At 39.8% G+C, this 17,009-nt stretch overlaps 2 protein-coding genes across 4 annotated transcripts; one reads left to right on the forward strand and one right to left on the reverse strand.

Annotated features, from left to right (window-relative positions):
* Positions 1-1,806: 1,806 nt before the first annotated feature.
* LOC143523502 (uncharacterized) lies at positions 1,807-5,970 on the forward strand. 2 transcript variants are annotated; one of them, XM_077017992.1, is made up of 5 exons: positions 1,807-2,205; positions 2,336-2,494; positions 3,219-3,419; positions 3,496-3,572; positions 5,235-5,970. In XM_077017992.1, the coding sequence occupies exons 1-3, from the start codon at positions 1,947-1,949 to the stop codon at positions 3,230-3,232; spliced, it is 432 nt and encodes a 143-aa protein (XP_076874107.1). In that variant the 5' UTR covers positions 1,807-1,946; the 3' UTR covers positions 3,233-3,419; positions 3,496-3,572; positions 5,235-5,970. The 2 variants fall into 2 exon arrangements, 1 of the variants encoding a protein (XP_076874107.1); XR_013133373.1 differs by lacking the exon at positions 5,235-5,970 and adding an exon at positions 4,175-4,321 and having other exon boundaries at positions 2,336-3,419.
* On the reverse strand, positions 5,968-8,768 carry LOC143523500 (uncharacterized). Of its 2 annotated transcripts, none has more exons than XM_077017991.1 (3): positions 7,557-8,768; positions 7,311-7,440; positions 5,968-6,799 (listed from the first exon to the last, which is right to left on the reverse strand). In XM_077017991.1, the coding sequence occupies exons 1-3, from the start codon at positions 7,775-7,777 to the stop codon at positions 6,437-6,439; spliced, it is 714 nt and encodes a 237-aa protein (XP_076874106.1). In that variant the 5' UTR covers positions 7,778-8,768; the 3' UTR covers positions 5,968-6,436. The 2 variants fall into 2 exon arrangements, with proteins under 2 accessions (XP_076874106.1, XP_076874105.1); XM_077017990.1 differs by having other exon boundaries at positions 6,391-7,184.
* Between the last annotated feature and the right edge of the window lie 8,241 nt (positions 8,769-17,009).

Below are 17,009 nucleotides of genomic sequence, written 5' to 3' on the forward strand. Positions count from 1 at the left end.
GACTCTACAACAGATGCAGAGAGGAGGTTCAATCGTGCACATTCAAAGACAAGGGCATGCATTGAGATGGCATTTGGACAGTTAAAGAGCAGATTTAACTGCTTGCGCCATCTCAGAGTGACCCCTGAGAGAGCCTGTGACATTATAGCAGCCTGTGCAGTTTTGCACAATGTGGCAATACTGCAAAAAGGAGTAATGCCAAGAGTGCAGTTGGAGCAATGGGAAGACGACATTTTAATTGCAGACCACATGGATGGTAGAGCTGTGAGGGACATGTATGCAAACACTTACTTTAGTTAAGGGAATATTTTGTTTGCATTTGTTCATTAACACAAAACAAGACACCTTTTTTTTGGAAAGAGAAATTTATTGATTGTCTTGCTGAGCCTGTGGACAGAAGAAACTTTGATTTACTTGGCTTGCAAAAACAAGCATATTAAAGTGAGACATTTTTGCAAATACATCTTTTTAAGTACCTTTTGTAGATCTCACTAATCTCAGATTCCTTCAAGACAGAAGTATAGTCAAGATTGAGAAGTATTTATTCATGTTGAACTGCATAACTACTACTCACTTGTTCTCTTGTAGAGGTGTGAGCTCTGGACATGGAGGTCTGAGGGTCTTCTCTCTGTTCTTCCATTTCCTTTAAACACAACACAAATCATGAGATCACACAGCACATTAACAGACAGATACATAGACACACACGACTTACAGCTGGCCTTTCTGAACAGGCAGAACTTTCTTTCTGGTTGCTAAAATATTTTATACAGTTATTTAAAATGGTGTTTTACCTTTTCCTGCACATTGGACTAATCAACTGTACTTACCATTCTGGAGTATATTTTTATATTTCACCTTGACCTGCTGCCACGTTCTCTTAACCCCGCTCATGTTACTTCTAAATCAGGAAATTATTAAATAACATTATTAATTTACTATAACACTTTTAAAATGCCAATGAATGGATTAAATTATATGCTCACGCATTTAGTCTGTCTGCAATATTTTGCCAGACAGCTTCTCTGACTTTATGAAAACAGGACGTGTTGCCATTCTTCGTAATAATGTATTTATATTCCTCATACAGACGTATAAGTAGCTCATGTTCAGCAGAAGAAGCAAAAAAGCTGCTCGTTCCTTCAGCTCTTTCGACATTTTCTTGCCTTTTCGAATATCGATTAGTGAGGCTGTGTAAATACTGTGTGCACGCGCATGATCGCCGATTACAAAAGCCTGGCTTGAATTAGCGGGAACAGGTTGCGTCTGGATTTCGTTAGTGGAACGGAACTAGACGGAAGTGAACTGTTTGGCTAACTCAAGCGAGGCTCACTCTAATAAGCGCCGCTTTCATAAGCTCGCTTCGTGGAACAGCCCCCTGTTCATTGACCATCATGTGTGTTTATTTTTTCAGGTGAGGGAATGTGGGATTTACTGTTGAGGTTCAAAGATACCTGACTGACCCAATAGTTCCACGGTTTATCTCCACCTCTATCAGCTTGCACTGGAATTTTTATGTACACCAGTCTCCTCAGTGCTGTGTGAGGCTTGAAAAATTGTGTCCCAGCACAGTGGAACAAATCCTCTTTTTGAATAAAAACTGAAAACAAAGATGCTAATGTCCACAATCACTAAAATCACTAATAAATCAAACTTGTTTTTCCACAAGCACTTTTGTTATTTTTACATCCATACATAAACATTCACGATATACGTATACATATTAAAAAATGTGATTAATTTTAAAAAGTGTAAAAATAAGAACCCAAACCAGCTAGATATATAAGAAACAACAAATCACAACAAACCAAACAGATTTCCTTTATTGACTTATTGACAAAACGTGAAAAACTTTAATGAAACAATATGGAGTTAAAGGCTAAAAATGAATAAATAAAAGACGCTGCTTTCACTGTCCACCAGATGGCGATAATGTCCACTGCTTCATGAAGTTAACCTTTTTCCGGTACAATGGCCTAGGTGCACACTTCCTCGTTGGTGTCAGGATGGTACCGTATTTCCGGTTGGTATGCGGAAGTGTCGATGTCATGGCCGAGTCTAAATTCACAAGGTGCCTGTTGGAGTTCCCGAAATTTACCGTCAACGATGTGCGTCGTATTGTCAGAGCATCAAGTACAACGACACAGAGTCAACTTGAAAAGGGTTTCAAGTTCTACGTTTCATCCTACCTCTGCAATTTTGAAGGTAAGTGGCTGACGCTAGTTAGCTAGCTAGCCTGAGGTGGCAGTCTAATGAAGTGATGTTGTTTTTAGTAACGAACCAACCTGTCCTAGTACTAGAAATGCCTTCTAAAAACATGTTTGTATTTTGGAAGTATCAGGCAAAAGTAAGGCTAACGAGATAACAGTGAGGGCTCACTGCTACAGATCTATGAAGAAAACAGATACGCCACACCAGCTGAGAGTAGGACTGGTTAAAATGACACGAGTTCTGTTCAGTGTCACGTTCAAAGTTCTGTTGAACAAGTTCAAAAGTGAGTTCAACACAAGTTCAATCTTTTATCCTTGCTCTTACTTCACGTAAGCTGTGATAACCATAGGCATTGGTTTTCAAAGCTTACAATGGTAGCCAAATGCAGAGTAGCTGAGTGGGAATCATTAGCAGTCTATTTTGCCTATAGTAAACAAATGGGAGTTTATTTTACAGTTCGAGCTATTGTTATCTACCTCTATGACTCAAAAGCAGAATATAGTCCACCTCAGCTATTCTTCAAACTGCATTTTCTAAAATCTGTCAATCTGTCTTTCAAATCTTTCATCTTAACTTCTTTATTAACATATGGCTGCAACACTTATACCTATTAACATATTCTGATAACACTCTTCAAGAAGCAGTTGAAGTAAAACCTGCACTGTTCTGTTGTTGGTGGTGGAAACAACAAAATAGTATAAATATAAGTAGGCCTGTTTCACTCCTATGTGTAAGCATTTCATCTGGAGTGAAAATGAAGTTTAAATCTGAACTATATTTAGTTTATAGTTGCTCAGTGAACTAGTAGATTGAACCATGCACAACACTGTAGAATAGAAAGACAGTATAGCCAAGTGTTTTAAGAGTGATGCAAAACAGCACAAACATTACATGAGACAATAGACAAGTGACATTCACCACTAACAACATGATGGGACAGATATTGCGCCTATTGACATTGCTGTCTTCTTTTCAAGATACTAAATTTTGCCTCTTGTGTATTTCAGATGACATTACATGATTCAATGCCAGTTGTGCTCATTAACAGCAACTGTGTTGCTCTTGTGTTGCTGGTTGCGGAATCTGCAAACACTTGGTTGCATTGCTTTTCCAGACTGCTCATTATTCTGAATCTGGCATGTCTGTCGATCCCTCCTGTCCTTTCATGCACACAGACAGAACAGAAGTGGCATAAACCACCAACAATGGTTTGTCTTATTTCATTATTTAATGTTAGTTAATGTATCACAGTCACTTTACTAACACCATCTTTTAAATTAATAGGGGGTGAAGCCTGGACCCGTGGATGCCATGGTTGTCCTAAAGCCAAAACCAGGTGCTACTACAGCCAGTGGAGTTAGGTATGTAGTACCAAATTTAATAGGCAGATTACAGTGTGTGGTTAAAAAAATATATGCTTTTGATCATCTGATAAGACGATCTGATCTGTTCTCTTCAAAATTTAATTTAGCCTTGTTGTACTTCAGATTAGTGTTGTCAAAAAAATTGATATATCGATACGTATCGATACTGAACATTCTGAAACGGTACAATACTCGTTTCCCTTAAGTATCGATTCTTTTTACATAAAATGCGCTTTCGTTTGACCCACCCAAGCTGCCGTAATGCACAGGACAGTTTGTAATGCTAATATGGCAGCTTAAGCAAACGCAGTGCTGTTGGATTCGAAGCAGATACAGATGGAAAACTGAAGGACTTGAACAAGCCCGTTTGCAAGCGGTGCTTTTGGAACATTTCAACGAAGGGCGCTAAAGCCTGGTTGAGTGACCATAGCGCTCGACTCCGCGCGCACCTCGTGCGAACCTCCGCGAGCGGTGGAGGCTTTATACTTTCCGCTTTGCAGTGTTGTCCGAAACTATATGTGGTAGTATAAAAGAAACACCCCTCAAAACACGGGAATGAACACTTACCTGACGAATTTTAATGCTGCTTTGTGTTTCAGGTTTGAAAAGTGCTGCAATTTAGGCTAAAGTACTTGAAAATGTTGAAATTGTAACTACTTCGTTTCACAACAAATATCTGTCTGACTGAACAGTTTTCATGTATTACATTAACAAATACGAGCCTCTTGTAATTCCAGGATGAAACATGAGAGAACGTGAAGACGTTAAGATTGGGCGTTTTGAAAATAAACAACCATTAAATAATGTGATTAAAAGCGCAATATTTCGAATCATTTCGAGTATATGTATAAATATTTAACTTAATTAAGTTTAACGTGCTGGGAAATATTGGTACAAGCGCTTGAATTGAACCCTGCAAACATGATTTTGTTCATTGCGCTGAGGCGCGGCGCGTGCGAAGTTACAAAATTCGAGAGGTGCACGACCTCGCGTGCGCCGCGCTTCAGCGCGATGAACAAAGTCATGTTTGCAGGGTTCATACACCTTGTGGAATTCAAACACTTGTATGTCACTTTCAAGGTCCATTTCAATATTTCCCAGCACGAGCAAAGACACTTTGTCAGATGTTCAAAAGACGTCCACTGAAAAGCCAGAATGAAAGTTTTAGCGACGTCTTTTTTAAACGTCTATTACTGCCGTTCAGTTGCAGTTTTTGCACGTCCTGACATCCAATAAAGGTCCTAGTCAAACGTTCAGATAGAAAACTCGTCATAGACGTTCATGTTAAGTTAAAAGGTTAAGGTCCTAGTCACACTGTCAGATTTTGAACGTCCACCAGACATGCAAAAAAGGGTCTGGACTGACCGACGTGATACAGACTTGATTTTAACGTCTTTCTGACGTCGCATGTTTGTTGGGATAAGTTAAATATTTATACATGTACTTGAAATTATTCGCTTTATCATCACATTATTTAATGGTTGTTTATTTTCAAAACACCCAATCGTAACGTCTTCACGTTCTCTCATGTTTCATCCTGGAATTGCAAGATGCTCGTATTTGTTAACACAAAATAACTGTTCAGTCAGACAGATATTTGTTGTGAAATGAAGTTACAATTTCAAGCATTTTCCAACACCTTTTGTGGCCTTGTCACAGTCACACCTTATTGAGGAGGCACCAAGATCCCAAAGTGCTACACCTGAGTGGCATTCACTTAGGAGAGAAAGAGTGACTGCCTCACATTTCAGAGAGGTGAGCCACGTTAGAGGTCCAGGTGCTGCAGAAAGGATAATCCGAGGGACACGACAAACAGCACATGTGAAGAGGGGACTTGAAATGGAAACAGAGGCCTTAAAGGACTGTGCAGTTCTGAAAAACTTGAACTTAACCAAGTGTGGGCTAGTGATTCATCCAGATGCCTCTTGGCTGGGTGCATCACCTGATGGACTTGTATATGACCCACTTGAGCGTCCATCATTTGGGCTTGTTGAAATCAAGTGCCCAAATGCACAAAGCTATGTAGACTGCAAATTCCTCAAAGTGGCACAAGGCCTACACAAAATGAAGGAGAGCCATTGTTATTATTGGCAAATCCAGTTCCAGTTATTGATTACTGGTATGCAGTGGTGTGATTTAGTTATCTGTGCCCATGATGATATCTTTATGCAGCGAGTTTACAGAGATAGCAGTGTATTAGAAGAGGTGAAAAGGAGGTGTGACATGTTTTTCTTTAACACTTACATGCCAAAATACCTCTCTATGCCCAAGCAATAGAAAATCATAATGAAGACATGAACTCATGAACAATTAAAACAATTTCAATTTATTCTGTCAATTGTATTACTATTGTATTTGTTTCATTTTTTACAAATACAGTAAAAGTTAATACATAATGTTGTATTGTGTTGTCAATTTTACATATAAAAGGGAAAGCATTTTATACAATTAATCATATTGCACTGTACCTTAACATTGCAGCCAATATTTACAGACTAGCATGACCTAAAGCAGGGGTCGGCAACCTTTTTGACTCTGAGCCACAAAAGCAAAAATAATTGGAAATTTATTTCAGTGACGATGACATGTCACTCAAGCGAACCGAAACTAAATACCGGACATTTGTGAAATTCCACCCGAACATTTTTTTAAGTCTCAAAAATAATATACGGTAATTAAATACTCATTAATTTTATTCAAAAGCTGAGCCGCATCAGAGGGATCAAAGAGCTGCATGCGGCTCCGGAGCCGCGGGTTGCCGACCCCTGACCTTAAAGGGATCATTTTAAGGTTAGAGAAATAAATAAATAAATAAATCGCCGTAATTCACATTACATCATCTGTCTAATTCTGGATTGAGATTAGCCATTGTTTGCCCAGGCTTTTACCAAGGGGCCATTTTGATAATTCACCAAAAGACAGGCAACAGTAAAAATTTGGTTTATGCTCCCTGTGATTGAAAGGGGGATCACTGTGCTGAATATTTTATGTTCTTTGACTCTGCGAATCACACGCTCAACATGGACTCTCAGTCTTGCAATGGACTGTGACGTTCTGATCTCTGACCTAGACAGTTGAGCTCTCTTTGACAGAAACGTGGGTATGTGGACTTTGCATGGAACGCAGTCTTCAACAAGGAAACCCTTGTCCACCATGATGGCCATAGATGGGTCAAGGAGGGCCACAATGCCAGACTGCTTTAAGATCTCTATCACTGATAGCACCTTGATAAAGAGAAGACACAAAGGTCACTGCGCCATGAGGGGCTATCCCAAGCAACCATTTGAATGTACAGTGTGATTTATAAGTGGAAAACACTTCACTCTGAAGGAGAAGGGAATTTGGAGTTTGACATCTCAGTTCTGTGGAATCTAAAATTATTTGAGTGTCAGCGTAGTCCTGAAACACATCTGGGAGGTGAGTTTTCACAGTGTCCACATCTAACCAAACATAAACAGCTCCCAATACAGTATAAAGGAAGTTGGCCCAGGTGTTAATACGACTAACAGTTGACCGATGGATTCTAAATCTATGGGCCAAATCCTTTTGCATCAGTCCCAATGACGGGTAGTACATGAAGAGAAAAATCTCATCAATTGCTTGAAGAACCTGGGGAAAAAATACATTATCCTATTGTCATATTACATTATGACTATCAAAACTTCTTTTGATGTAAAGATTAATTTGAAAATGATGACATAACATGCTTTGTATGGACAACAGGAAAACATTTACCGTTGTACTGGCAGAGTGAGGGACCTGATCAGTCTTCTCAACAGTCCGTGCGCTTGTAACCCGTATGATGATGTGGGTGGCTGGCTCTATTTGCTTCCAAAAGCCCATCAGGTGGGCATGGTTTGCAAATCTGTGGAATATAAAAGTTATATATAAAGTTATATAATCGCTATTTCATTCACAATGTATTTCAGACACCAGAGAAGGCCCATCCGTATACTGTGTCCTGCCATATTTTGTATTTACCTGGTAAAGAATCGTATGTCGTCATCAGAGGCAGAAAACCGCTCCAAACAGAACTTGCTGCGGACAGTTAAGTCTTCGATTTGTTTTCGGAGCCTTGATATCTCCTCGCGTAGCTCTTCATTTTCATTGAGGGAGAGATCAAGCGCAGCAGGCTCATTACTGACGCAGTAGTCATGTTCATGACACGGTAAGGGGTCATCATCATCATGGTCAGTCTGCATCTCTGTTAGATCAGTGTTGGGTGGACGCTCTGTTCTTTCCCATACTCCAGATCATGGAGTTGGAATAGTATAGTTATTCCATTGAAATAGCACAGGAAAAGCTCCAGGTCGCAGTCGTCGTCGTCCAGCAGGAGTGGGAGGTTCGAGCAGATCAGCAGCGATAAAATGTCGCAAACACACTCGGGAAGTACTCGTGACGATAAAATGATCTCTCCTGATCTTAACCACCCATTGTTTCTGCAGTTCTGAGTCCTTTGGAAAGGTGTGGAAGCTCAGGTAGGAATTACACCTTGTCGATGCTGTGCAGAATGGCACACAGCAGTGGTGGTTGGACCTGCTGTCTGTACGTTGTTGAAACGATACTTTTTTTTGTTTACCCGTCATGTTTAGGACACATAAACGGACAGGAGATGAAGCAAACATCATCATCAAGGTTGGCAAGCTATCAAAACATACCAACTCAAAGGGTTAACATGATATCAGGCTCATGGGACAAAAATGATGGGAAACAAACACAAGTTGTAATATCCACAACATTAACATTTTCTTAATCCAAAATCGGCGCTCTGAACCAAACCTCGTCTTTATCAAGTCTAAACTAAACTTATAAAGGAGCAGCAGCAATAACTAAGCATTATATACCAGCCAAAGATAGAAGCTGTAGGTGGTTAGCGCCTAAGGCCAAGAAGCTACAGGGGCTAGCTAAGCAAACTAAAAGGCACAGGTGGTTAGAGAGCAAAGCTAAAGGTTGCACTCCAGTTATGTAGCTTAACTAAATCCCCAACCCATAAAACTCCGTATACAAGTGAAACATACCTGCTTTAACCCCGTCAAAACTACTAATGACTCAGTTCTGCTCCCACAATAGTACTGCACCAGGAGGCGCCTCGTCTGGGCCTCTCCCTCGATATAAGAGCAGGACTAAACACTTAGTACTGGACACTAGTCTCACATTTAAAAGCAGAATACATGAGTAAAAATGCACCGTACCTTACAACAGCGAACACTCCGTAAAGTCGAGCTCACGCTCCAACCCTGTCGTCCCGTTGTGCTGCTTAGCTTAGCCACGCTATTGCTGCAAGGACCCCATGGTGCCCTTATCACATGCCTGATTACAGGCACACTGCAGCCTGTAACTACTCACTCCTCCCATACCAACAAATCTGTGGAGGGAGCTAAAGATCAGGGTGATGGCAAGGAGACCCTCCAACCTCCAAAGAGTTGGAGCTCATCACTAAAGATGAATGGACAAAAATACCAGTGGAGACATGCAAAAAGCTGGTCAGCAATTACAGGAAGCGTTTGATTGCTGTAAATAAAGGCTTTTCTATTAATTATTGAGAAGGGTCTGAATAATTTTGGACATGCTACTTTTTGTTCAAATGTGAATAAAAGCTGAGAATTTTTTTTCCCCACAATGATGCCTCTTGTACATCATCGTATTATCTCCTGGGAGATTTCCAGTCAAAAATATAATTTCTGGTTAAATAAAAGTAAATTTAAGTCAAAATTTGACAGGGGTATGACTGTATATATATATATATATATATATATATATATATATATATATATATATATATATATATATATATATATATATATATATATATATACATATATATATACACACACACACACACACACGCGCGCGCGCGCGCACACACACACATCATGAAAGCACGTATTTGTAATGCACTTAGATGTATTTATGATACATATGTGAAACAAAAGTTAATATCATACTTTGCTAAAAGGTAAAAACATGTTTTTACTTTTTGTTCTTTCTGCATGTTTAGGGGTTAGTGATGTATTCTGTATTACAATACAATGTGGTATACTAATTCAAATGTTTTATGGAAGTTGTTTTAAGTTTCTTATATTTTAGCCTGTAGCAACAAGGAACACAAAAAATTCCAAGTCCAGCATTATGTCTGCACATACCGCTTCAGTCAGGATCACTTGGAACTTTTGTTCCATTCTGTCAGGGCATCAGGTAGAAATTTCACATTATAATTAGTCTTTTCAGTCCGTGAGCCAGAGCGGATATTGGTACCATCTGGGTGGGCATTCTAGTAGAGAATATACATCACTTGTTTACAATATTATAGACCTCTTCAGACACCTATGCATTTGTTTTTATAGCCTACCTGTGGAAGAAACATGGTTATACAGTTATTACCATACTTACATTTCATAGCCTGTGAGGAAACATGGTTATACATTTTCCATACTTACCCTTAGAAGATGTGTCTTTGATGACTATGAGTGTCCTCATTAAATATCTCTGTAATCTAAGTGTGCAAATGTTTTAGATTTTTTTAGGAGGCTGGAATAACAGTCCCACTGCAGGGCAGTTCCAGGGCATTTTCCATCGTCTGATGGTGCGCTGTGGTGTCTCACCAAGTACGTCGGGCAACGTGGCAGCACAAGATGAGACTGTATCACTATCGGCTGCAGACATGCACTCTGCTTTAATGGTAGAAGAAGAGCTCCCGTCCCCATCTGCAAACATTTCTGCAGTCATATGTGACCACAGTTACCTGCCCACCTGCTTTGGTGGTCTTGTGGACAATGCCCTGGTCTACATTTCAGGGTTTGTTGTCCGAAAAATTCTGAAAAAACTGTCCTGTGAGGTGTGCCGTGCAAGCCTTGTCAAAGGTGCTGTACCCTCATCCTTTGACCAGAGCTACCACCTGCCTCAACTTAAAAACAATGGTGGTCTGATGATCCCCTCAGATGGAACAGTGAAGGTGGTCAGAGCAGCAGAGCGTGTGATACGCCAAAAATCAACAGGTGTCAGTGTGTCCTTTGTCAACCAGTTCGTTCGGGCTGAGATTGGTTCTGAAGATGTGTTTTTACTCGGGGAGCACATTGCAGAAACATGTTCCTGTCATTTGTTGTCTCTGTATTTCACAATTTAAGGCTGCACCACATCGCAAAATTAACTACCCTGGAGATAATGAGTGCCAGCACATGCAAGAAATTGTGCAAAAACAGTTATTTTTTCAAATAATGTATGATGAATGGAATGTTCTTGGGGAGGGGCTTATAGAATATAATGGGGTGTAACTAGGCAGAGGGGGGACGAGCCTGGGAGAGCAGGCTCGTAATGTATGTGATGACGGGATCTATGTGACTTTGCAGTCACCGATCTTTAAACTCTGATTAAGAGGACTCAATTTAAGACTGTTTTATTTCTTTCCATGAACGCGCGTTGTAAATATGTATATAGCTGTAGGTGTCTCAAATAAATGTGCAAAGGAAAATTGCACAGTAGGGGGCGAGAACGAGTCCAGAGATAGTTTGTGAGGTATAAATCAGCTCAGCTGTTCCAGAGTCTGATGCACAGTCTATCAGAGCTACAATCCCGGCAGCAGACTCATCTGGATTCTCCATGAAATCAAACATTTTGTTGGTGATCCCACATTCTGGACTGAAATATTGAACAGCGAGGGGAAACATCTTCCTGTTGCTTTTATTTGATGCATCTGTGTGTAATGAGAATGGTCAGGATTTATCTGATGTTAGGGCCTTCACAACGTCACTCACTGCCTTTGGAGCAAGGACATCTTTAACCACTGCCTCTGCCTTTGTTCTCCCTAAATTTTGAATCTGAAAGAATATTTTGAAAGAATATTTTGATGCAGTTTATGTGCACAGTCAGCACTGTTGTAACTGAGGTTGTGACTGTGTGGTGCTGCGGTAACCTGGAGAGAATGAGTGAGATGACAAATTCTTAATTAAATTGAATCAGACCATTCAAACAGTTAAACAGAGGTTTAGATTTAATCTATTGACATGATTTGTTCTTTCAATAGTAGTTTCAATAGGAAACTGAATCAGTAATAACAATGTTCTGTACCATATCAGTGTCAATATTTTACAAACCTTTCAATTTGCCTTAAATTCATCTTAATTTGCCTTAAATGATGCTATTCAGTCATCAATGTGCCTCTTCCCACTCACATTTGCATCTCTACATAAGCTTTCGTTTCTGGGGACGTGGTGGAGTGTGTAGCAGAAGACATTTTTTTGTGGGACGGGTGTGTGGCGTGACGTCTGTTGCTAGGAAACGGTGATGGCAGCGCCAGCAGGTCCGTAGCAGGCCGGGGGTCCTAAGAGGATCCACCACCATTTTGCTGGCCTTAGTATTTCCTGTTTTTTTATTTCATGCTGAATTGTTACATTTATTGGTGATGTGTGTGTGACAGAGATGAGTATTGGACACTTGAAAATACTCCTCTGGGCCGACGCCGGTCACCATGCCAATGACAACAATTTACACAGAAGAACAATTTAGACCTGTAAGGGATAATGTCCATTTTGGTGTAGGCATATCCGGTTAGGCAGGAGGTGGCTGGCCCAGGATGGATCTCTGGAAAAGGCTTGTCTCTCCTCATCTGTGTTCCTCGAGAAAATAAAACAGGGAAAATTAGCTCTGTATAAGGACATACACAGGACAGATGAGATTATAAACATTTCTGGAGTGTGGCAGCAACTCCGGCATTAAATCAGGTATTCATCAGTGGCCCTGTGCCTGCAGGGGGCTGCAATACGTTCTCAAGGCTACTGGCATTAAATGTTTGGCTGCAGAAAACCTGCAGGTCAAATGGACTGAACTTCATTGACAACTTCAATCTGTTTTTTGGGAAGAGAGAATTCTTCAATCGGACTGCAAACTAACAAGAGGGGTGTCAATCTCCTGTCAGAAAACTTTATTTTATCTCTGTGTAACTTCTCTGTTTCAACTGGTGAAGAAACGTCAGCGTTAACACCCAAGGACACCGTCGCCACTACAGAGACACAACATCCTCCCCCCACAGAGGATGCGGAGTAATTAGATGGGAGCCATGTGCTGTATCAGCTGCCAGAAACACCACAACCGAATAGACAATCCACACCATCCTCCACCTCATCATCACCTCACCTGAACTTCCCAGAAACCATGGAGAAGCTTGTATCTGTAGGGACAAGACTGACACTTTCACTGTCAGCGAGTCCTCAGGTACAGCGGCAAATCACCTCAACTTCTCCCCCACAGTCCTTAATAAACAAATCTCCCCCACAACCTCAAAGTAAAAAAACAAGCTCATAATCCACCAAATAGACAGCTCCGCTCGCGAGCTCATCACCAGCAGGAGCTCCACCCACCCTCCACCACCGTAAAGGAAAATTTACATCTTTTGGGTCCGTGCTGCTACAGTGTTGATATCAGCGGTACATATTTTCAAAACAAGCATGGACCCTGTGTCCCAATTATCTCTCCCATTCCAGTTCTGATCAGAAGCAGAAAGAACAAGGAGTTTAGGTCAGATACTGTGAATACATCCAACCTACAGTATGTTGGAAGTATCTCAGTCTCTGAACCAAAATGTACAGGTTATTAAGTTAGCTCTACTAAATGTCAGATCTATTACAAACAAGTCTTATCTAATTAATGATTTAACTACATCTTATGGGCTTGATTTCATGCTTTTAACAGAGACATGGTTAAATTCATATAGTGCTGATATTGTGCTAACTGAGTCGGCTCCACCAAACTTTAACTTTTTAAATGTTTCTCACAATGGCAAGAAAGGGGGAGGTGTAGCAATGCTGTTTAATGATACTTTCCAATGCAAGCAGTTACCACTTGGCGATTTCACATCTTTTGAATATTTGAGTGCAATTTTAAAAGGGGTACAAAGAATATTACTAGTAACTGTCTACAGGCCTCCTGGGTACAATGCTAATTTTATTGATGATTTCACAGATATGTTATCTTTTATTTCTACTGAATTTGATCATTTTGTTATTGCTGGTGATTTTAACATTCATATTGATAATCCCAATAATAGTTATGCCAAAGAATTCTATGATGTACTTGAATCTTTTGAACTTTCTCAGCATGTGTCTGGAAGCACGCACTGCCATGGTCACACTTTGGATGTGGTTATCTCAAAGGGTCTTAACATTTCAGGCTGTATTAAGGATGTTGCATTGTCTGATCACTACTGTGTATTTTTTGAAATGTGGATTTCAATCCATAGCAATGCCAGGTAGGTTAGGTTAAAGAAAAGACAGATAAATGAAAGGACAGCTGCACTTTTTGTTACCAAAGTGTGCTCTGCACCTTGCCAACTATCAGGCTCTGTTGATACTCTGCTGGATAGTTTCAACTCAAAAACTGCCAGTATTTTGGATCAGATTGCACCAGTTAGAGTTAAAACCATGCAATGTAAGCAGAAAGCTCCATGGAGAAATGATCCTGCAGTTCAGCACCAAAAAAGAGAATGCAGAAAGGCTGAGCTCAGATGGCGTAAAACCAACCTTCACGTATATAGAGATTTTCAAAGATAGGCTGCGTGATTACAATAAAATAATGTGCAAAGCTAGACAATCCTTCTTCTCTAGCATTATTAACAATAGCAAAGTGCTTTTCAGTATGGTTGACAGACTAACAAACCCACCTACATATATGACCCCTGAGCTAGTTTCAAATGAGAGATGTAATGAGTTTGCAAAATTCTTTAATACTAAAATCCACAATATCAGACAAGCCATCTGTACGCCTACATCCACCAATGAGCCAATTTTCTCTCCAAAACCGGAGTTGTATAATCCAGGTTCAGAAAGTAAAAGTCCTCACCAGGATTTTGCTCAGGCTTCCTGGATTGTGTTGATTCCACTAATTTTACATGGATTGCACTAATTAAAAAAATCTATCAAGCTTGAGCAAAATCCTGGTGAGGATTTTTACTTTCTGAACCTGGATTATACAACTCTGTCCAAAACCACGCAAAATGTTCAACATGTCCCAGTTTAGTACTATTAATGAAGAAGGTTTAATTGATACAGTGAGTCATCTCAAATCATCCACTTGCAGCCTTGATAATGGTAATGACCAACCAAGTTTTTAAAGAATGTCTTTTCAGCATTATCAATGAACATTCTTCAAATAGTAAATTCTTCACTCATGTCAGGTGTATTTCCGAGTGCATTAAAAACTGCAGTTGTGAAGCCTCTCTTGAAAAAGAAATCTCTAGATACAAGCTTGTTGAATAATTATAGACCAATTTTTAATCTACCGTTCATTGGAAAAATAATAGAAAAAATTGTCTTCAAGCTAATTATGCACTTTCTGTCCACAAATAGCTGTCTAGACCAATTTCAGTCTGGCTTCCAACCTAATCATAGTACTGAGACTGCACTCATTAGGGTTATCAATGACATTCGGGTAAATACAGACTCAGGAAACATGTCTGTTCTACTACTGCTCGATCTCAGCGCTGCCTTTGACACCATTGACCACAAAATTCTCATAGATAGACTTGAGAACTGGGTTGGACTCTCAGGAACTGTCCTAAAATGGTTCAGTTCAAACCTTCAAGGAAGGAATTTCTTTGTCGAAAAGGAGGGTAATGTTTCTGAGATATCTTGATATATATAAGATATATAATGGGATATCTTGATATATATAAGATATATAATGAGATATCTTGATATATAAGATATATTATGAGATATCTTGATATATATAAGATATATCAAGATATCCCATTATATATCTTATATATATCAAGATATCTCATTATGTATCTTATATATATATCAAGATATCTCATTATATATCTTATATATTGTCCGTCCACAGCGGCTGTTGTTGTTGTTGTTTGGTGACGTCATGTGCGTCCCTCAGGTGGGCGGAGCCCGTGATCCGTCTCACCTGAGGGTCGTTTGTTTGCCTATATATGTCTTGTCTTTGTACCAGTTGACCGCTGGTACACATATCCTTAATTTGGATCTTTTGCACGGGTTTTGGTTTGCACACTTTCTATTAAACCATCCTTTTTCCCTGAGACATGGCGTGATCGCTTCCTTTCCAGTTGCTCACCCCGCCCGTCACAATATCTCATTATATATCTTTTATATATCAAGATATCTCATGCTATGCAGATGACACTCAGATCTACATGGCTCTCTGCCCAAACAACTACGGTCCCCTAGACTCACTGAGTACATAAACAAGTGGATGAAACACAACTTTCTGCAGTTAAATAAAGATCAAACGGAGATTATTTTATTTGGGAACAGCAAAGACACAGACTAGCTGCCTATCTAGATTCGAGAGCCCTAAAATCTAAATAACTAGTACGTAACCTTGGTGTACTAACGGACTCTGATCTCACCTTTAGCAGTCATGTCAAAGCCGTCACCAAATCAGCTTTCTATCACCTCAAAAACATCAACAAATTCAGAGATTTTCTGGCTAAAGCAGACCTGGAGAAACTCATCCACGCTTTTGTTTCTAGTAGGATTGATTATTGTAATGGGCTCCTAACTGGACTCCCAAAAAAAAAAACAAGTAAACAGCTTCAGCTGATTCAAATCGCAGCTGCCAGAGTTCTCACTAGGAGTAAAAGAAGGGAGCACATCACTCCCATCCTTAAATCCTTACACTGGATACCCGTATGTTACAGGATAGACTTTAAGGTAATATTACTGGTTTATAAATGTCTTAATGGTGCAGGACCAGTATATTTATTGGATGTGCTCCAACAATATGAGCCGAGCAGAACTCTCAGATCATTAGGAACTGGTCAGTTAGTGCAGCCTAAGGTAAAGAGGCGGCGTTTAGCTACTACGCTGCTCAGAAATGGAACCGGTTGTCAGAGAGCATTAGAAGAACCCCAACACTAGATACTTTTAAATCCAGACTGAAAGCCTTCATGTTTGAGCAGGCCTTCAGCTCAGTTTAATTACCTTTACTCTGTAACGGCACTTTTATCTTCATTAATTTAACTTCCTTTAAATCTACTGTTTTAATCATGCTTGCTATTTTAGATTTTATTGTGTTTGTTTCTTTTTTGTTTAATTTTAATTTTTTATTTTTATCTTCTTATCTTTGCTCCCTCTTTAGATCTGCTTTTAGTTAAACTAAACTTTGTCTCTCTCCTCAGCAGAAACTTATTGCAGAGGTTGTGATTTCTCTCCTGGTACGTGTATACACAGGAGACGCCAAGATCAGGGGGCGACGCCAGGATCAGGGGATCTAACTCTACAAGGGTCGAGAGGTTTGGCGGTCAAACTCCACGGGGGGTATACAGTGTCGTGGAAATTTTCTACTAAATGGATGAGGACTCAGACGTGGTTAAATGATTAATTTATTACAAAAAAATAAATATATATATATATAGGACAAAGACAGAAACAAGACAGACACAGACATGAGAGTCTCATTCAAGCATGACAA

The sequence above is a fragment of the Brachyhypopomus gauderio genome, chromosome 9, assembly GCF_052324685.1.
Source record: "Brachyhypopomus gauderio isolate BG-103 chromosome 9, BGAUD_0.2, whole genome shotgun sequence".
Lineage (NCBI taxonomy): Eukaryota > Metazoa > Chordata > Actinopteri > Gymnotiformes > Hypopomidae > Brachyhypopomus > Brachyhypopomus gauderio.